This window comes from Montipora foliosa, chromosome 5, assembly GCF_036669935.1.
Source record: "Montipora foliosa isolate CH-2021 chromosome 5, ASM3666993v2, whole genome shotgun sequence".
In the NCBI taxonomy this organism is placed as follows: domain Eukaryota; kingdom Metazoa; phylum Cnidaria; class Anthozoa; order Scleractinia; family Acroporidae; genus Montipora; species Montipora foliosa.
Genome location: NC_090873.1, coordinates 34156919 through 34175354, shown reverse-complemented (window position 1 = coordinate 34175354; position 18436 = coordinate 34156919). Strand labels below are relative to the sequence as shown.

Below are 18436 nucleotides of genomic sequence, written 5' to 3'. Positions count from 1 at the left end.
GGCGTAACAAACTGAGTAACGCGTTTTTTTAGAATATATTAAATGTTAACGTGCCCCTGTGACCAAAAAATCAATTCTCAATTTTCTTTGGATTTCAAAACTCTGTTAACTAAACAATAAGCGACCAAAGTTTTAAGCCTTGATTTCCGAAAAAAAAGAACCTCTTTATTTTAACTGGAATTGTCCTATTTAATGGTCCGCCATTACTACCTTTAAGATCTTGAGAGAGCTGGATCGAGGACAAAATGACTTCAAAGGCTCACTAGTTTAAGAATGCAATGCATGTGTAAGTCGCAGAATTAATATGCAGCACGGAAGTCTTGGGCTTTCAAGCTTTTAAACTCGCGTTTTGCATATATAAAAAGCTGCATTCACACGCTTAAATATTGCGCCTTTGACGTCACTTTTCCCTGGATCCAAGCTTTTGAGGTCCAATCGGTCAGTTTTGAACGTGAATAAGGCGGATCGTGAAATCCAAAACTTACACCCAAAGTAAACGGCCTTTGGATGAAAATCAAATCTCAAAATTTTGCCATTCAGATGTTTTAAAAGCAAACACTTTTAAAATCTGAAGAAAAAAAGGGAGTGATTTTTTTTATCACAGGGACACTTTAACAATTGTCATATATTCCGTTCTCCGCGTTTCACGAACCTGCAAACTAACATATTGCAATTCGCATTATGTTGCAGAATTTCTGTAATTTATCGTGTGAAATCTGCACAGAAAATAAGTCTCACCGACCGGCAGCTTTTGCAGCGCCTGGCTTCAATCCTCGCCTTGTATGTTGTGTACCTGCTTGCATGGTCGCTAGCGAAGCCGAGTCACGTGATAGATATGAAAATGATAGGGGATGTCACATTCAACGATTGTTCTATTGATTGGTGGGACCACGCTATTTTGATTTGTAAGTGATTTTATTCTGTGGTCTGCGTTGTCTTAACTGGAGTAATTGCAAGATACCCGGCCTCTTGAAGCAACGCTTCCTCGTTCCCGGCTACGCGGCTACGTGGCTACTAAGTGGTAAAATGGGTGAGTGACTGACCGAGTACGCTCTGAACGTGAAATGTGTGAACTGTGGCTACACAGGTACGCGGCTATGAGGCCACTCGTCTAGGCGGGTACGCGGCTACACGGCTCTGCATCTTTGGGGCGACGCGGCTATGCAAGTTTTCATTGAACTTCTATTTCTTGCATGGATCAGTGACGATCATCGCTATGGGATGCCAAATCTTTTTTGACGCGTTAAGGACGAGGTAACCCTGAGGTTTTTTCCCATTGTTTGAGCACTTGACTCTGAAGATGACTTCTGCTCAGATTGTCGAAACGTCAGTCAATGTCATCTCAAACAGTCCTTCTCAGGACTACACTCACCCGGACGATCGTACTTTACTTAATTATGATATGACTCCCGGGTTCAAACCATTTACGAATTTGGTTGAACTTGGCCGCTAACCACAGTTTGCGTGTTTGTGCGTAACAGAGTAGCCAGGTAAGCGCAATTTTTTGAAGGGTTTCGGAGTTGCCGGGAATTTTGCAATTAAGCCTTCGTAACTTATCAGACTATATTTTGTCTAACGGCTAACAGAGTTCAAATTTTGTTCAGTTCTTTTTTTGTAGCCAACCGTTTCCTTTACCTTGATTGGCTAGTTAGATTTCTTTGCCTTGGTGGGCTTGATTCTCAGATAACTGCAGCACTAGAGCAAAATATCCCGATAGTTTCAGAAGTGTGCTTCTGTTAGAAAAATTGTATAGAATTTAAAAGTCTTCTCGTCTTGTTATTTCAGTTGAGATGTTGTTTCTGTTCTGGGGCATCTACGTGTGTTATAACGTTAGAAAAGCCCCTTCTGCCTTCAACGAGAGCCGGTTCGTCAGCTGGTCAATCTACAACTTAACGGTAGTTACGCTCCTCTTCAAAGTTACCAGGTGCGCAATTCACTCATAATATATTGAATTAGTATAATTACGTAGGTGATTATTGACAATTCTCTGCGCTGATTGGTTGCAGGTGAGGTGATTATTACGCGAAGAAATTAATTTATTCTATTAAATTTTTAAAAATTTTAACAAACTAAACTAGTGAGCAGCACTCTGCGAACTGTATCTGTAAAACTTGTTTATTCTCTGACGCGTTGCGTCTAGCTAACGCAGACATGCTTCTTCCGAAAACTCCTTGAAGAAAAACAAAAAAAAAATCCCTGAAAAAGTCTACGTTAGCTAGACGAAACACGTCGGAGAATAAACAAGTTCTCAGAGTGCTGCTCACTAGTTTAGTTTTTTTTTAAATGCATAATTTTCAAATGGTCACCTATGTAATTAGACTAAAACAATTTTTCAACTATGTTCACCTCGCCTTCGGTGAATAATTGTTAACATGATAATCAAGGATTTTGCCCGCATTGCAGCGCCAGCGTTTGTGGGGCAGTCAAACGAACCAACTGACAAATCCCGGCCAAGATCCATAGCGTGCGAACTGGATACTTAATTTAAACATCGCAGCGCTTATGTTTGTTGCCCACCGAAAAAACCAAAAATATTGGCCGACATTAATTGGGATCTATAACTCACGAACTGGTTACTTGAAGGTAACAGCCTATATATCCGCCAGTGGCGGGTTATATAAGTTTCTACCAAAAAATCTGGGGCTGCTTCGGTGGATAAGGAGTGAAGGACGGAAATTTAGTCGCATCAAATGTTATGATAGAAGTAAATTGACCATCTTATAGCGTTTAGAAAACAGACCTGTAGAGTATTAGCCCTTCGTATTTGCTCTGATGAAGGAATAACGCTTCAAACGTCAGCTTCCGAGAGCTTCTATTCATTTGTTACGACCATATTTCCGCGTTTATACGACAGCTTTGTATGAACGCCAGCTGAACGTTCCAACGCTGTTGCGTTCTACAAACTGTTGGGCGAAATGTTTCATAAAAAACAGAAATTTAGCCCAATATTTTAATAATATTGTGCTATAGAAACTGTTGGTCCAAGGGCTGCTAAATGTTGCAATAACAATGTTGGGTGACAATGCTGACGAGGCCTTCTGGGGTCTCAGATCAAACGTAGCTTAGCTACGATGTGAAAGCTAGGGTAATACATGAATTATAGGGAATAGGCCATCAGCCTCTTTTGGAAACTGAGACCGTGTGCAACGAGCTTGCAACATTTGTTTGTTTTATGAGATCAGAAGCTCCGTAACCCAACATAAAGCCGGTCACTGTTATGGTTGCGTCTTCATCTTCGAATGCTTCTGTAATCGTATCGTCCAATGGATTTCTGGACTTCTCTTAAAGGAAGGGGGGAGCTTAATAACACTGAAGTCTTCCTTTTTTCGTCTTTTTTTCCCTTCAGAACGATGAAATATGTATTAATAGCATTTCAAACCCACAAACAATGGTGCATTTGTATTTAAACAATACTTCAACGCACTAGTCCAAAGGGCTCCTTTGGCTCATCTAGGGGACGCATGTAAATCTTAATTACAATAATATGGCCCTGTGGGGGTAAACACATTAGATTTAATGAGAAATTACGTTATAATTACACTATACAACAAATATGACTTGGTCAAGACATGAAAGTAGAGAGAAAGTCATGATGATGCAATTTGCTTATATAGATTGTGTTGCTTCACTAAGTAACCTTTATTTTTAGGCTCGGCTCCAGACCAACTCCTTTTGAGTTGTTTATGATCTTTGGTGATCTTTCGCTTAGAAAATCGATTCACTTAGACTGTTTAGTGTCTTTTGTCGGCAAGAAAACGGTGCATTTTGAAGATTTTAGCCTCAATTTTTCGACTCGTCTTCCTTCATCTTTGAAAAAAAGGGCCACGAATTTGCTATAGGCTACTGTATCTAACAGATAGTAATGCTGCGGACGAACATTCTGTTTCTACTGATTCATGCACACTTTTTTTAATATAAAAATCTTGTTTTTCCGACCTAGGCTGAACTCATATTCTTATTTTTCTGCCGAGTTTAGGCTGAAAATAGTCTTGTAGTATTCTTAAATGACATTTCCGTTTCAGAATGTGTTAGGGTATCAAATACAAGTGTTCAGTCGGTGTCTAGATCTAAATCGCGTTACATTGTGAACGTGCTCCATCGCTTTTCGTTGCAGAGAACGAGGTCAAGATGTCACGTTAGACGACACTTGCCGTTTTGGCTTTAAAAAATGCATTTCTCACAGAAGCACCGTGATGAAAACGAAAGTACCCGATTTTGTTTCAACTACGGTTAGAGAAAGAAATAATTCTATACGGTTAAGTTAAAAACGTATAATAATTTGTATTGTATTTATAGGTTTTCAACAGACAAAATTATATCGTTCTTTCAGCCTCGGGTTTATTGTTAAAATATTCTTAAAATTTCGCAAATTTCAGTCTCAATATTCTTATAAAATAATATTCTTATATAATATAAAAAGATTGTGGCATTGGTGAGCAAAGCAACGGTGCATAAAATTGAGTAAGGCACAAGGTATTTTTCCTTGTGGCAGTCGAACTGTGAACTAAAGCTATAACAATGATTGAATACACTGCCGGGAGACGAAGTCATTCTTTCCTGCAATGTTCGGAAGTTTGATGGATGGAAGCTTGAATGCAGTCTGGCGATTACACTGATTACAGTAAACACACGCATACTGTATAAGAACAAGTGGATTAAGACCATCAGGCTGAAATTTGGCCAATAAAGCACCACATAAATAAGAAAAAGTTCAGCCTGATAAATAAAATAAATATGTTCTTAATATTTAGGGAAAGGGCATCAGAATAAGGAAAAAGTACAGTACACGGTACGTGATCAAGTAATATGGTGTTTAGGACCATTGCAAACTTTGAAATCTATTTTAAAAAGGATTGTATGTCAATTACACCTCCAGTAATGTACAATTTGAAATATTTGTGAAACCAATTGTAAGAACATTTTAAGAACACTTTCAGTCTGATATCTCACAAAGCACCCCTTAAATAAGAACATGATCAGCCTGAACCTGAAATCAGTGTTCTTATATCCCGGGGGGGGGACTCCCATATGAAACAGACGGGGATGCTCGTCGTCTCGCTTAGGGGTGTAAATTTTGGATTTTGGTCTCGCTTAGGGTGTTCCGGGCAAAGCGCCAATATTTTATGCCCCCAAGGTCTCGTTTAGGGTTCCGCGAAGTAACACAGAATTACGCGAAGAGAAACAGAAGTCAAATTTCCTTTTAAATTTTCTTTTTAGATAAAAGCATTCGATGATTATGCCTTTTTATCATTAAAACTCATTGCGTGTCGTATTTTTGTGTTTTTAAACGGTCTCTTTTAGGGGTCAAAATTTCCCTAAGCCACGCCTAGATTGGTCTCCTTTAGGGGTTAAATTCAAAATTTCCGACGAGCATCCCCGTCTGTTTCATATGGGAGTCCCCCCCCCGGGTCTTATATGCGGGTGTTTACTGTAATTGAAAGAATTGTGAAAATAGATGTAAGAAAGTATGGACTGAGTTGACTATTATGCTTCTGAACACTGAAACATTTAGTGGCAGAACTTGTGAGTTTTCACTCTTACGTCGTGATGTGTTGTCTCGTCGAATATTTACGGGACCTTGTGCTTAAGCAATCTCCAGAGTGTTTGGCGGCGTTCTGCTCTAATGCAGTGGATTTTGGTAAAAGCTGGTGAATTTGTGATGCATTCTGGGAAAAAATGGTGAATTCGAGAATTCGTCGTACCGCGCTCACGAATCCAGAATATGACGCTGCTCGCTCGCGCAATCACTTTTCCAAAAAAACTATATTTACGCCCTCCTCTTTAATTTCAAGGATTCTTTGAGGAATGATTTTCTTGCAATTTCAGCCGGGAAACTTAAAAAGACCCGTTGTAGTTCTACATAACCCCTTAATCTCAAGGTAGCTGTTATCTCCGTCAGTTTCCCCCTACACAAGCAGTGTATGGATTTTCTGACATTCCAAATACTTCATGCATGGACATCAAAGTGTAGTCGATGAGGGAGGGTCTGAGGGTTTTCATCGCTTCCCGAAAATGATGGAGTGTTTACCGTTTGCATTTTGCCAGACGGTTATTCTAGTTGTTCGTAGATATTTTAAGATCCTCTCTGTTGGAAGGTCGGATATTTGAACCCAACTTGAAACCCCCCGCTTAGCAGACTGGCAGCCCATCCCATAATGTGAATAAGCCACTCAGTTATGTGGCCAATTTTTTTTATACGAGCGAACTCGAATGTGCTTCACAACGAAGACTAGCAAAAGAAGTATATCAAATCAAACACAACAAGCTGAAAATTGCAACTGATAGGAGACAACTATTTGACTAATTTACGGTGCGAGTTTATGTTCAGGATCACCGCGGACAGTTCCATCTGGTTGACACAGTGGCATTTAAACGTAGAACACGTACAGACAAATTCTGCCCTCTTAGGGGCTGGCCAGACGACCTCCCACTTCCGTGACGCAAGGGCGAATGTTGGAATGTTAAGAACGGTTTTTTTTCAGCTGGATCCAACGCTGGCTTTGTATAAAAATCCTGTGAACACGTCATTAAACCCTGAAGTCAAGTATTGGTCGAGAGAGAGTCAGTCGTGTCTTTGCTACAAGGCTCTCGATTAATTCTGTGACATAGTCTTCTCAATATTCAAATCCTCTCCTTAAATCAAACGTGATCTTTGATGGGCTCCTGATTTGGCTTGCCATAAAAAAAACAGACAAAACAAACAACGGAAGAAGAAAGATTTATATTTTAACATTCCTAATGGGAAACCCTTGGTCTGGATTATTCAAACTGTGACCAATAAAAAATAAGTGGAACGTGGCACGGTTTCCATTACAATGGAGCGCTTGATATTCCGCGTCTACATTAGCGGAAAATTTATCATCCCGAAGACAAAGTTGCCGGTTGTCTCTTTATCACCGCAAACTGGTTGTTTTTTTTAGGAATAAATGTCTATTTTTGGGCCGTTGTGTGATATGGCCGATTTTGGGTCTAACATGTTGTCATGGTTACCATACACTCTGTCTGTAATAACGGCGTTATTTTATATCAGTTGCAATTGTTGTTTCCCACAGAAGTCAGTTTTTCTGTGATAAAAATGAACACAACGGGTTCTGTGTTTGACATCAGTGGTTGTTTTTATGGGAAAGTCAAACGGTGTGAACCGAAAAGCAAAACGTTACCAATTGCCAAGTTTTTGTTATAGCGGTATATTGAGCTCAAGAAACGTAAAGAGGCACATATCTCTTTTGACCTCTTTTGTCAAGTTATTATTCAATACGATGCACAGTGACAATATTCCCCGCGCTCTACTTAACACTGAAAGTGGAGAGACTATTGCTTACTTGAGTATTTACTGTTTATCCAATAAAAATGCCCTAGCTGAATATGAAATAACTAATGCCGCAACACCCGATCAGGGCTTTGAAGTTAGTTCGTTGCGCTGGACTGAAGATTCACCCTCGTCGGGAAGAGGAGGGGAAAGGAAGTGGGGGAGGTCATGTTGTCTTGTCAGTTGTTTCCACTGGCAATCGAGTCTTAGTAACGAATTGCGGGTTTCATTTACTTCCTGTATTTAGGAGTCTCGTTATTGGAACATTAGTTCTGTGAGATCTCTCCTGCCAAATTGTCTTTGGCGGAGTTTATAAATAAAAAGGTATCTGGGCCCGGCGACAGCCTGTTGGTTGTTGACGAAGCAAAATAAAGTGGGCGGAAACCTCATAAAAACTGAAACAACTTGGCGTCATGACCTAAAGAAGTCGCAAAAATCGCCTTCCAATGGAAAAAGAAAAGAAAATTGCGGAGATTTACTTGTTTCGCCGGATCTCCGTAATCTCGATGTCCACAAATTAACGTGGATTGTTGTTTGGAAATGTCATATCCTTGTCATGATTCGACAGTGACGTTTCGTTTCTTTTTGTGGGCGGCAAAGTGTCATTTTCCTTGAATATTCAGTCGTGACATTTTAGCCCGTCGTGGGATAAAAAAAAACTTGAAATCATGTCTTAACAAAGATTTTGTGTTTTTGATGCGACTGAAGGAGTGAGGACAGACAGGACGGGCATAATTTCCACCTCTTTTCGATCGATCGGAGAGATTGTTTTCGCGTGAACTCTGAAGAATTTAGATAAAATGTTTTAAAGTGCTTTTTTTAGTGGCAGGGTTAGTTGACCTTTGTTTTCTTCCCAGAGCTTGAGAGAGGATAATAGCAAGGTATTATACTTGGGCAGCGTCAGGTAGTACTTCATTTTTAACCAAGGAAAAGGACTTTGATTCTTTCTATTCTTGGCTGTTGTTTGCGTCACTCTATTGTTTCACTTTATCCTTGAGTCATAAAACAAGTATCAACCCCAAGAGGTTTTATTCTCATAAAAACGACTGGGTGAATACGTTGTCACGGTATCAAACTGACCTGCAAATAGCAAGCGATTCAAAATGTTAATGTAGGGCGGTAGGCCATGTTGAATATCATACTTCGAGATCGATTTTTAATAGTAGGAGATTGTAACTGTAATCTCTTGATGAAATAACTGCATGAATATCCATGAAAAGTGACATAGATTATACCATGCGGGTGATCACACGTTTTTCTTGGATATTTGTCTTGATTCGTCGTTTTTTTTTTTGACTGTGGTAACCCAGAAATAGACATTAAAACATTTTTTTTATGGCCTTTCGTACCAATTAAGTCACACCTCAATATCAAACATTTTGGGCCACCATTGAAGGGAAAAGTGTTTCTGCTTACCGGAGCATTGGAGCGCTAGCGAGAGGGTTCTATCAGCCGCCGGAGACTATCGGCAGCCATGAGCTCTGGCAGGCGACCTCAAAGAGACGTGGCACGGAAGGAGAGATAGGGATAACTTGGTCACATGCTGGGGAAACTTAAACCGAGAACAAGAAGCAGCAGACTTAGATTCCCCAAAGCGAACTCAAAAGAGGTTGCCTAAGAAATACCTAGCCCAGAGATCATGATGCTAACATGAAGGAAGCCGGAGTGGGAAGGCAACAGCTACAATGCCGGTCATAAATGGCTGTAGCAATTCACCTCCGCTATCAGCTCAAAAACACGTGACCCTCGTTCCTTCACCATCCAATGACGAGCCTAGAATTGTAGCCTCATAGGTGTAGAGGCTGATGTTTCGTCTGAGTCGTTCGAAATTCAACGTTGAATATACATGTAATAAATATAGATAAGCAAGAGGCTCAAGGAGTTTCTTATACGCAGTCTAAAGGAAACAAGTAGCCAACACTACGCTTAGGGCATCTAGTCTGCGACACATTATTCACTGGCCACAAACGACTGCAGTTATTTTCTAATATTAATGTCAGCTTGGCACTTATTTAAACCATCTCAAGAAGTATCCTCAAATTTCGGTCCTGTAAGATTGTTTCCTTCCCTACCCTTCTCCTTTGTTTCCAAAGCGACTGTCGAACGCACATTCAATAATCTGAGATTACTTCTAGAAAAGAGTGTTTTCTCGTGACATCACGGCGTCCATGTTGGTGTATCATGCAAACATTTTCTTTTGTTTCGGTGGGAAAACAAGGTTACTGATCACGTGAGTAAAAACACTACGAGAAAGACTCAATAGCGCGTGACAGCAGTAGCATTCGCTGCCATTTTAAATCATTGGTAGAAAGTTTATAGAGTGCTTTTAGTTCATAAAGAGTGATAGGCCGCAAGGTCGGAAACCGTGTTTCCTGCTCTCTTCGAACGGCGTGTGAGTTCTTACAAGACACACCCATCCCTGAGATGGGGCTTACGGAACGTTCGTATCCGAGCGAGAGGACTAGAATATCGAACCTTTCGCTGATGATTTTACAAAAGGCTGCACTTATAGCCCACTGATAAAGTAAATGCCTCGAGTGTTTGTGCAGCTGGAGGTTGAGTCCTGTTTGGTGACGTTATTTCACATTTCTCAGCAGAATATCTGACCTCGGGGCCTGCGTTTCAAGAATACCGACCATTTCACAAACACTTAGGGAAACCTCAACTCTATTTTTAAACAGGAAGTGGTTGGATTGAGACACTATCGGAATCTGTCTCGTCTGAATCGTCAGGAAAGAGACCGAATCTACATAACAAATAATTCTCTCTCAATCGCCGTCGCTGTCGGTTATGGTTTTCTGTGGGGAAATTTTCTTCCCCAAACCTTTCAAATTACGGCAACTGAGAAATGGTGATGTTGTTTGTCTTCGTTTTATTTTGAAAAATACTTCCGACAGAGCTTTATTCTCTTCTTTAATTAAGCTCTTGTGTGTGAAGTACTTCCAGAGTATTTGCGCAACAAACACATTTATTCTTGGTCGACTCTCAGGGATTCTCTATATCTTCTAAATAAAGCTTGAAGGTATGATGAACATTGCATTTTCTCCTCTGTCTCGGCCCAAAACATTCGAAAATCGTGGATTGCCTTATGCGGCTAGCAACCGCTTGCGTCATCGTTCACAATAGTCTTGCCCTGGAGATCTTGTCAAAGGACTACGTCACAGCTATGCACGACTGGGCTGTCGTATGATGTCGAATATTCACGAGAAGAAAGCCAGCACGTGCCCCGAATCACACCAAAAGCTTTCGTTCTTGTACTTTCTCATGAATTATCTTTCGTGACTTGATGTTTTTGGAATTCTTTTAACGCTGAACATCATTATAACCTGATTAGTATTATCTACAATATTAAATCCACAAAAAGAACAATTCTCTTTAAATAGCTTATCTGCCGGTAAATAATTAATTAGCTATGCTTTGGTTGTCTAGTTACCAAAGCACGCACATTCAGTCGGAGGGAGAGTCGATCTCATTTAGATACATGCTTAACCTTCCTTGTCTGACTCGCTCTCAGAGTATTTTAAACCGATGTTATTTGTGTATTCCAATCAACGAGGCGTGAACGCCACAGAAGTCTCCTGGCTGTGCGTGATATCAGGCCAATATGAGTTTTATCGACGATGACCTTCTGCGATTTATCTACGTCATCAGGCCCAATTGCTTAAACTTAAAGCCAATCACTTTTTAGAGTCATTTCGCAAGTTTAACACGTATCTCGTGATTCAGCTTCTTTCGAAACAAGACACGCTGTCATTTCCCTCTGAAGTTCAAGTTTACGAGGTTTTATTGACTCAAGAAAGGTCTTGTTCCTTTATCTCACGTTCAAGGTAAGTCCATAATTGACAGGGCATCTCTGTCATTTGCCAAACGGGTTAATAGGATTCAAAAATTTGTTGTCAGGTAGAAATCTCTTGTCAGACACACTTGATTAGAATTGTGCACAAAAATCTTTTAAAAACGAAACGCAATGACGCTGATATGGTAAGAAGTTGTTTGCGGTTCATCCATTTTTGACAATTTAAAAGTCCTTCCTGGCAGAGATTCAACATCAATATGTATTTTTAATTTCAATTCAAACACGTCTTAAGTTCTGCTGAATTGCTGCATGGCAAGCTAACGCAAGCTCTTTTAGGATTAGTCATTAAAGCTAAGTTTAGTTCGCATTGACTGTCACCGGTATCACATAACTTGTTTTACGATAAAGCTTGCTTGACCTTTCGTCTGCTTAAGGTGTGTTCTCGTTAACGACTGTTTTCAAGCTGAACTTTCCATTCAATTGACGCTATTGTCGAAAAAAGCTTTCACCTGGCGGACTTAAACCTGTGCATAAATTCATCTCGAAGGAATGACGTCATTCGTGAGCTGCGAAGTTAATTATTAAATGTTATTCAATGCTGAAAAGCATTCGAACACATTGGTCACAGGATTCAAAAGCGTGCGAGACAAGCAAGCCGCTATGTGTTGTGATGCCCTTTTCACGGCGACAAAACTGAATATTCATGTTTATTTTATCCCGATGTTTCCTTTTCTAGATGCGAGAGTGTTTTAAGATCGGCGTAATGGGATGCTTGCCATCTCGAAGACGGGACAACGAGCAAAGCCAAGTTTCCTCCACCGACACGAACTCAACTTCACCACCGGGGAAGGCAGGCTCGCAACGGCGTTCGCATATACATGCCCAGGGAGTAAAACTACAAGATAAATCGACGATGGTACCGACAATACAAATGGTCAATGCGGACACTTTGAAACTTTTAAAGGAAATTGGCGAACTAAAGGTTTTTCAGACGGCCAGCAACGTCGATCACGAGAAACATATCGACCTTCATCAACACATAATTTTGGATCTAGAAAATCCCACCAAGGCGAGTTGCCCCGTCACGTCACTTCCCGGCGCTCTATCGAGTAATGCGAAATGAATAAGGTTATGAAAATTATCCGGGCGAAGACAGAAAAAAAAGATTGTTTTTTGGCGCTGGAAGCAAAAAGTTATTCAGTCCAGCGGAGAAAGTCGCCTAACGTTTATACAGCGAGTGTTGTGAGCCGTGAAGCGACGAATGGATTGTGAAATTTCGTCATATCGGCGCTTCTTGGTATTGAAAGTTGGTCAGATGAGATTTTTGTGGGTTTGAAGTTAATGGAGCAGTCTGACTAATGGATTTAATTCAAATCCCTGAGGGAATAAAGATAAAAGCCGTTCGTGGATCGAGTCCAAGACTTTCCCGTGGCGGAAAATAAAAAATAAGGTTGACATCCGGTTTTATTAAGAAATCTTGGCCATCTCAGCGAGTGATTCCTAATATCACAGAGCGTGCTGCTCTTCAAGTTTTGTTGCTTCTGAAAACGTTAATAGAGGACGTGAAGAAAGTAAACAAGACAGGCCGAAAAAAAAACCTCGCAGTTCGACCCTTTTCACTCAAAATAACTTGATGACTGTCAACATAATGTAACTGAAGAAAGGGTCAAGCGAACGGGATCCTTTGTTGAAAATCCACCAAATGCGTACCATGAAGACTCATCAATAAATTCCTGATGTAAATAGATCTTTTTTACATTAATATTCGTGCATTGTTATGAAGAATTCTACTTTCTTTAAACAAACAGACGACACACGCTTATTCACCCCGTTTTGAATTCTAAACTTGGCGGAAAAGTCCGTCGCTTTGCTTACTTTGGTTTAATGGCAAAACCATTGTAAAGAAAGCACACCGGTGTTAATTTTTTTTTTTTTATTGACACTTTTGAATTTCCTTGCGAAATGAAGTTGAAAAGCGTATTGTTATAACACAAGATATGATTTTGGAGTCATACAATTATAGTATTCATAGACGCATGGTTTAAAAGAATACCATCCATTAATAGGTCAAAACATTACCAGTAAAAGCTGCGTTGAAAAAAATCGCCGTTAGAAAAAGAAGAAATTCATCATGTTCCGAATCCATGAGCGAAATAAACGTCAAAAATATTAAAGAAATAAATATGCGTTAAATCTACATACAAGTCATATGTACTTGATCAAAATCGTCACAAAGTAAAAGAGAATGTAGGAAAATATATTTAATGGTGTTGCAAAAATCATTTCTTTATATCGCTATTTATTGCCGCATATTCACTTAGAAGTTTAAACCTGATAATAAATGCGACTTTTTTTTTGAAAATATTGTATCATTGGTTCAATTATGTAAGACACACGAACAGAGCGTGTGCATTTTAATAACACTGAAGTGTGCTGTTTGTCACATACTCCTCTCTTTCGAAAGGTATGACGCACTTTGTCCTCGCTGTTTCCGCGCACTGCTGTTGTCAGTTTCCGTAATTCAATACGTGTTCGCAGATTGTTGCAATTCAGTATATTCGTGTTTCAAAATCGCTTCGGTTGTAAAGCATGACTTCATCTGTGGTATATCAAAAGTTTACTAGATGTCAAAGGGTGCAAATTACTCCTAATTTTGTTGCAGCACATGTTGCATAACAAATCACGGAATGAGACACTTCTCGTGATTTTTCCGTCATTGTAATCGGTGCAAGATCTATAAGTTACCCCAACGTTGAATCAAAATTTTCAATGTAAATGGGTTCCGTGTTAATGTGAGATCTTCCCTGCAACTAACAAGGCGTATTACAGTACACGCCATTCACATGCAAGAAAGGTGCCGGGTATTCAACAGTTTAGCTGCAACTTTTTTCGGAATCTTTCTTTGCAGTAGCAAATGAAAATATTCGTTCTGACGCCTTCTGAACATCCAGTGCAAGCCAAGTTGCAAAAGAGATGGTGTGACACCTGTTACGGAAACGATTTAGCTTGCAACGTGACACTGTCTCTTGTACCACAATTTTGCAAGAGAGATTTGCTTTGCGTAACTATAACAACTCGTAACGAGCAGATAGTGGTCTCGAACCCATCGTCTTCGTAAATACTTCAAGAATTTCATTCACGCGAAACAAAACAACAGAGATCGTTGTATTGCATGTGTGTATTAATTTAGTGTCAATGTGAGGAACATATATTTACATTTCAGAAAGGAGTTTTCATGAAGGTATCCAATCATAAGACGTTTTGTACAAATGATTAAAACGCTGCTTAAGTTAAAGATTGTGCAGCTTCCAAAATATGCCCTCAAAAAAAGAACATTTCTTCACTAGTAGTAGCTGAGTTACCATTGTTTCAATTCTTTCCGAAACGGCAAGACTCTATTAAAAAAGCTTGAAAAAAACCCATAGGGGAATTTGTTGAAAGACGCAAAACAACACTAAAAGAGGTGGTCACGTTCTCGAAATCGGATAACCACGAGAACTGATTTTCCAAGTGTTGTACGATCTCATGTGTCAGTTCCAACTTGTCGGGATTTAACGGAAAGAAAAAAAATTGGCAAATTTGACTCTTATGGGAGCTTATTGGTCAGTGATGAGGTCAGCAACAACAAAACATAGGCAGAAAAACAACATTTTAAGTGCGCTAAAATGACGTTTTTGCACGTTCAGTTTCCGTCCTAGCAACGACGTAAAAACTGGCGAAAATTGCGGTATTGTAGGAGGACGGACGTGACCTCGTGATGATGTTTTTTTCTTTTTTTATTAGTTAAACCTCTTGTTTGTTGTTGTTTTTTTTTTTGTCGTTCTCCGACGTCGTCGTTTTTTTACCAGCAACGCAAGAATATGCACCAGCAACATAACGTAGCAGGAATGACTTAACTTAAATTACGGAGTTGTCCCAACAACATGTGTCAAGCCTTCTAACGCTGAGGCACTAATTGGGGACACTGTAAGATAATTATTGAATGAATTTAACTCAAATCAAAGCAAACTTGGTTTTTGAGGAGAGGGGACAACTGGACTGCAAAGAGAAAGACCTCTCGGAACAGAGTAAAGAACCAACAGACTCAACCCAGATGTGACGTCACCGAGTCTGGAAATAGGACCCGGGCCACATTAGTGGGAGGCAACTGTGATCTCAGCAATCCGCCAGCCCTGCTCCTTATGATCGAGACGCCATTGCGTCTGCGTATTTTGCTTGTACGACTGCTCACATCTTTAGTGAGAGAAAGCCCTTAAGGACGGCAGACTTAATCTACCCATATGCACCAGCAGGGCATTTGGTAAATAAGGCCTTCAATGAAACTCGTGTTGGAGGAAAATGCCATTGTTTTGTTTTCGAATCGGGTTTCATTCGTGATTAGTCGTATCAAGTGAATTGATAGAAGTAAATTAATCATTGTAATGGGATTGAAAAGCTGGCGTTTTCGAGCATCAGGTCTTCGTGAGAGCGAATTAAGGGACTGTGGTTTGTAAGGGTTTTAGTATCTCCTAATGGACAATACCTTTATTTCAAAACTGTAAAAGCAAGAAGAAATTTGGTGTCGTGCTAATTCAGCCAGTTAAATCAGTATAACCAGCAAGTAGCGTGATCTTGGCTATTTATGGGCTCGGTTGATGTCCAAGATTTACGAATCGCTGTTGTCCGTGAACCACACTTGGTCAAATACATTGAGTGACAACATATTGCGATCAACTTTTGCAGAATATTTCGAAGCAAAGCATCTCGCGGTAGTATGGCTTGACGGATTTTAATAAAGTAAAAGGCTTTTTTAAGGCTGTAACACACAGTTGAGTTAATTTCCATGCATAATCTGGATTTTGAATGCCAAACGCGGAAAATTTGACGATTTTCAAGTGTTACGTAACTCAGTCAACAACTTTAGTTCATCACAACGAACCTGATGGTTTTTTGCGTACATTTAAAATTACACTTACCGGGCCTGTTGCTTTATTCTGAAATTTTAAAGTAAAACGTTAATAAATGAATTTAAACCAACATAAAGAAGTACGAGAACTGGCGTCTTGAATGCAGTTAGTAAATTAGATTGTACACTTCTCTGGGAAGTTTATCTTGTTTATTCCGTAATCGTTCGGGGTTGAATGAATACTTGTTCGTGATAATTCGTTGTGGCTATCGGCTGTTTACGTACGTGCATTCTTTGGTGCGGTGTAAGCTCTCGTGACCAACAAGTTGTGGTTTGGATGTCCTTGTGGTAGACGTAGATTGTCTTGTTTCTCATAGAGCATAGATTAGTTGGCTTTTTTGTGGTCAAAGCCTTCCAATTTTAAGATAAACATAAGGATGAAAACAAATATGAAAAGACTCGAAGAGGATGATTATATGATATATAAGGCCGTACTGAAGAAGTTGCGGTCATCATAAACTTAGCTTGATGTCCGATTAAGACCCCCAGCAGAGTTCTCCGGTCGCAAGCTGAGAAAATCAAAGTGGCGGCTTAAGCACGTGGAGTTTGCAAAATTTTGTAAAGGGCATGCATTTTGTTTCTAAAACTGTCAGCGTTGGTTTCAAGAAGGAGAAATTTTCTTCATTGCTTTCAATTGCTCGATCTTGCTCGATAACTTCTTCTGGAATTTAAACATAGGCTGTATTCGATCGCAGGCTAATATAAACGCGCTGTCACTAAAAAATGCCTCGAATTTGTTTTTGACAAACGATGTTTGCGTTGGTTTTGGTGGAGGTTTTTTTACGTTCTTCAATTCAGAACAAAATCCTTGTATCAACTTACATTTCCCGCATCCCGGACAGAATATTTCGCATTTTATTTCATCGGTGTCCATTTCGATTTTTTACAGTTTGCACTGAGTGTATCTAGTGTATCTCTTTCGAAGAGGTCCGTCTTTCCTTTAAAACCTTACTGATGTGTTCGGGTTGTTTTTCATCCTAGTATATGGTGTCTTTTCTTCGGCTCGCCTCAATAATTGGACTTCTGAGTCTAAGATCATGAATACACAACAGCACCGTGGATAGAAAAAAGAGCTCTCATCGACTGCATTCTTCAAATCGAACGTCAACTACACAAAAAACTCCGCTGTGAGCCTTTGACCTTCGGCTGACAAGAACTTTCTACCTTTTCTGTTGAATAATGCTTTTTTTCGGCATCCGGAAGCATGATCTTTTTGCGTGGACAGTGATCATTCGTTTTGGATTTGTTTTTTCGCAGTTTACTTTGAGGTTTGTTGTTAACTAGTCAATGACGCTGAATGTTTAATTTGTTTGACAGCTTTTCCTGTCGATATCTCGTAAACTCAGATGGCCCATGCTTTTAGCTTTGCGTCTATCGAACTTGGATGCGCATGGACCGAAGTTTGATGTAATCTAATTTATTAACTTTGCCAGTCAAGCTTACGGAGCGCACAACAGCTTGCGCCAATTACTATGGCCCCTCTTTTCTCTCAACCATGATACACAACAGAAGACCGACCACAACACCGGGAACTACGTGCCCTACTCCTAGCGACAAGTGTGTGGGTTCTTTTACGTCCCACAGGATTATGAACATTGAAGGGTTGTGAGACGGGGCTACGGTTTATCGTCCTTGTCCGAGAAGGCAAGCACTTTCTCCTTAGTTATGTTGGTCCAACCGGAGTTGAACTCACGACCTCCCGCGTGACAGCCCGGTGCTCAACCAACTGGGCCACCAGTGCGCGGTGGTTTGCACTGTCTGAGAGTGCTTTAGAAGCTACAGAATTGCTCTCGGCTGCGCCTTCTCGGCTACACCTTCAGGAGCCCATGACGCCTTTCTCGCCCTCTTCAATTTTGGAAAGTTTGAAAAGATCTACGTTCCCATGATTCCATGCGCTTAATAATGGCAAAGATGGTGCGGTCTCTGTCTCCTTCCATGTAACGTTTAAATTTACGCACGTGGTTTTCTTTTCTTTCCTGACATGCCTGACGATCTGTACCTTACGTAGCAATCCAATCTTTTAAGTAAATTCGACCCTTATTGTTTACAATGTGTTTTAGAATATCAGCGACTTCCTAACATGTATTTCTCATGAAGAATCTTCAAAAAACAAAACGTGTGCAATGAAAAAATGTGAAAACTCTCTCTGACAACACGATGTGGAAGTGGATTCGCCTCTACGAGACAGTGCCCACAAAAAATTGCAAAACTACGCAAAACAGTTGTCTGTGCAAGAGTAATAGACTTAGCCCTCCCCCCATAGTCGTTGTTGTTATGTAACATTGATCACGTGCGCTATAGTTTCCAAATAAGGCAATGACATGTGAGTGAGAAATTGTACGGTGAATTGTGAGTTGAACAGCGCCGGAGCCACGCAGTTTTTGCG

At 40.1% G+C, this 18436-nt stretch overlaps 1 protein-coding gene and 1 long non-coding RNA gene across 3 annotated transcripts in view; both read left to right on the top strand.

The window, feature by feature from the left end:
* The window catches only part of LOC138004019 (probable G-protein coupled receptor CG31760), a 41474-nt gene that overhangs the window by 9666 nt on the left and 13372 nt on the right, over nucleotides 1-18436 (top strand). The window contains exons 6-8 of one of the 2 annotated variants that reach the window (XM_068850411.1): nucleotides 691-905; nucleotides 1786-1924; nucleotides 4115-4371. In XM_068850411.1, the coding sequence (XP_068706512.1) occupies nucleotides 691-905; nucleotides 1786-1924; nucleotides 4115-4265 (505 nt within the window). In that variant the 3' untranslated portion in view covers nucleotides 4266-4371. Of the gene's footprint in view, nucleotides 1-690; nucleotides 906-1785; nucleotides 1925-4114; nucleotides 4372-18436 lie in introns of those variants that run through there. The other variant, XM_068850410.1, reaches the window with a different exon arrangement.
* On the top strand, nucleotides 10010-13467 carry LOC138004017 (uncharacterized). Its single transcript, XR_011123720.1, has 2 exons — nucleotides 10010-11136; nucleotides 11842-13467. It is a non-coding gene; the product is annotated as an uncharacterized lncRNA (long non-coding RNA).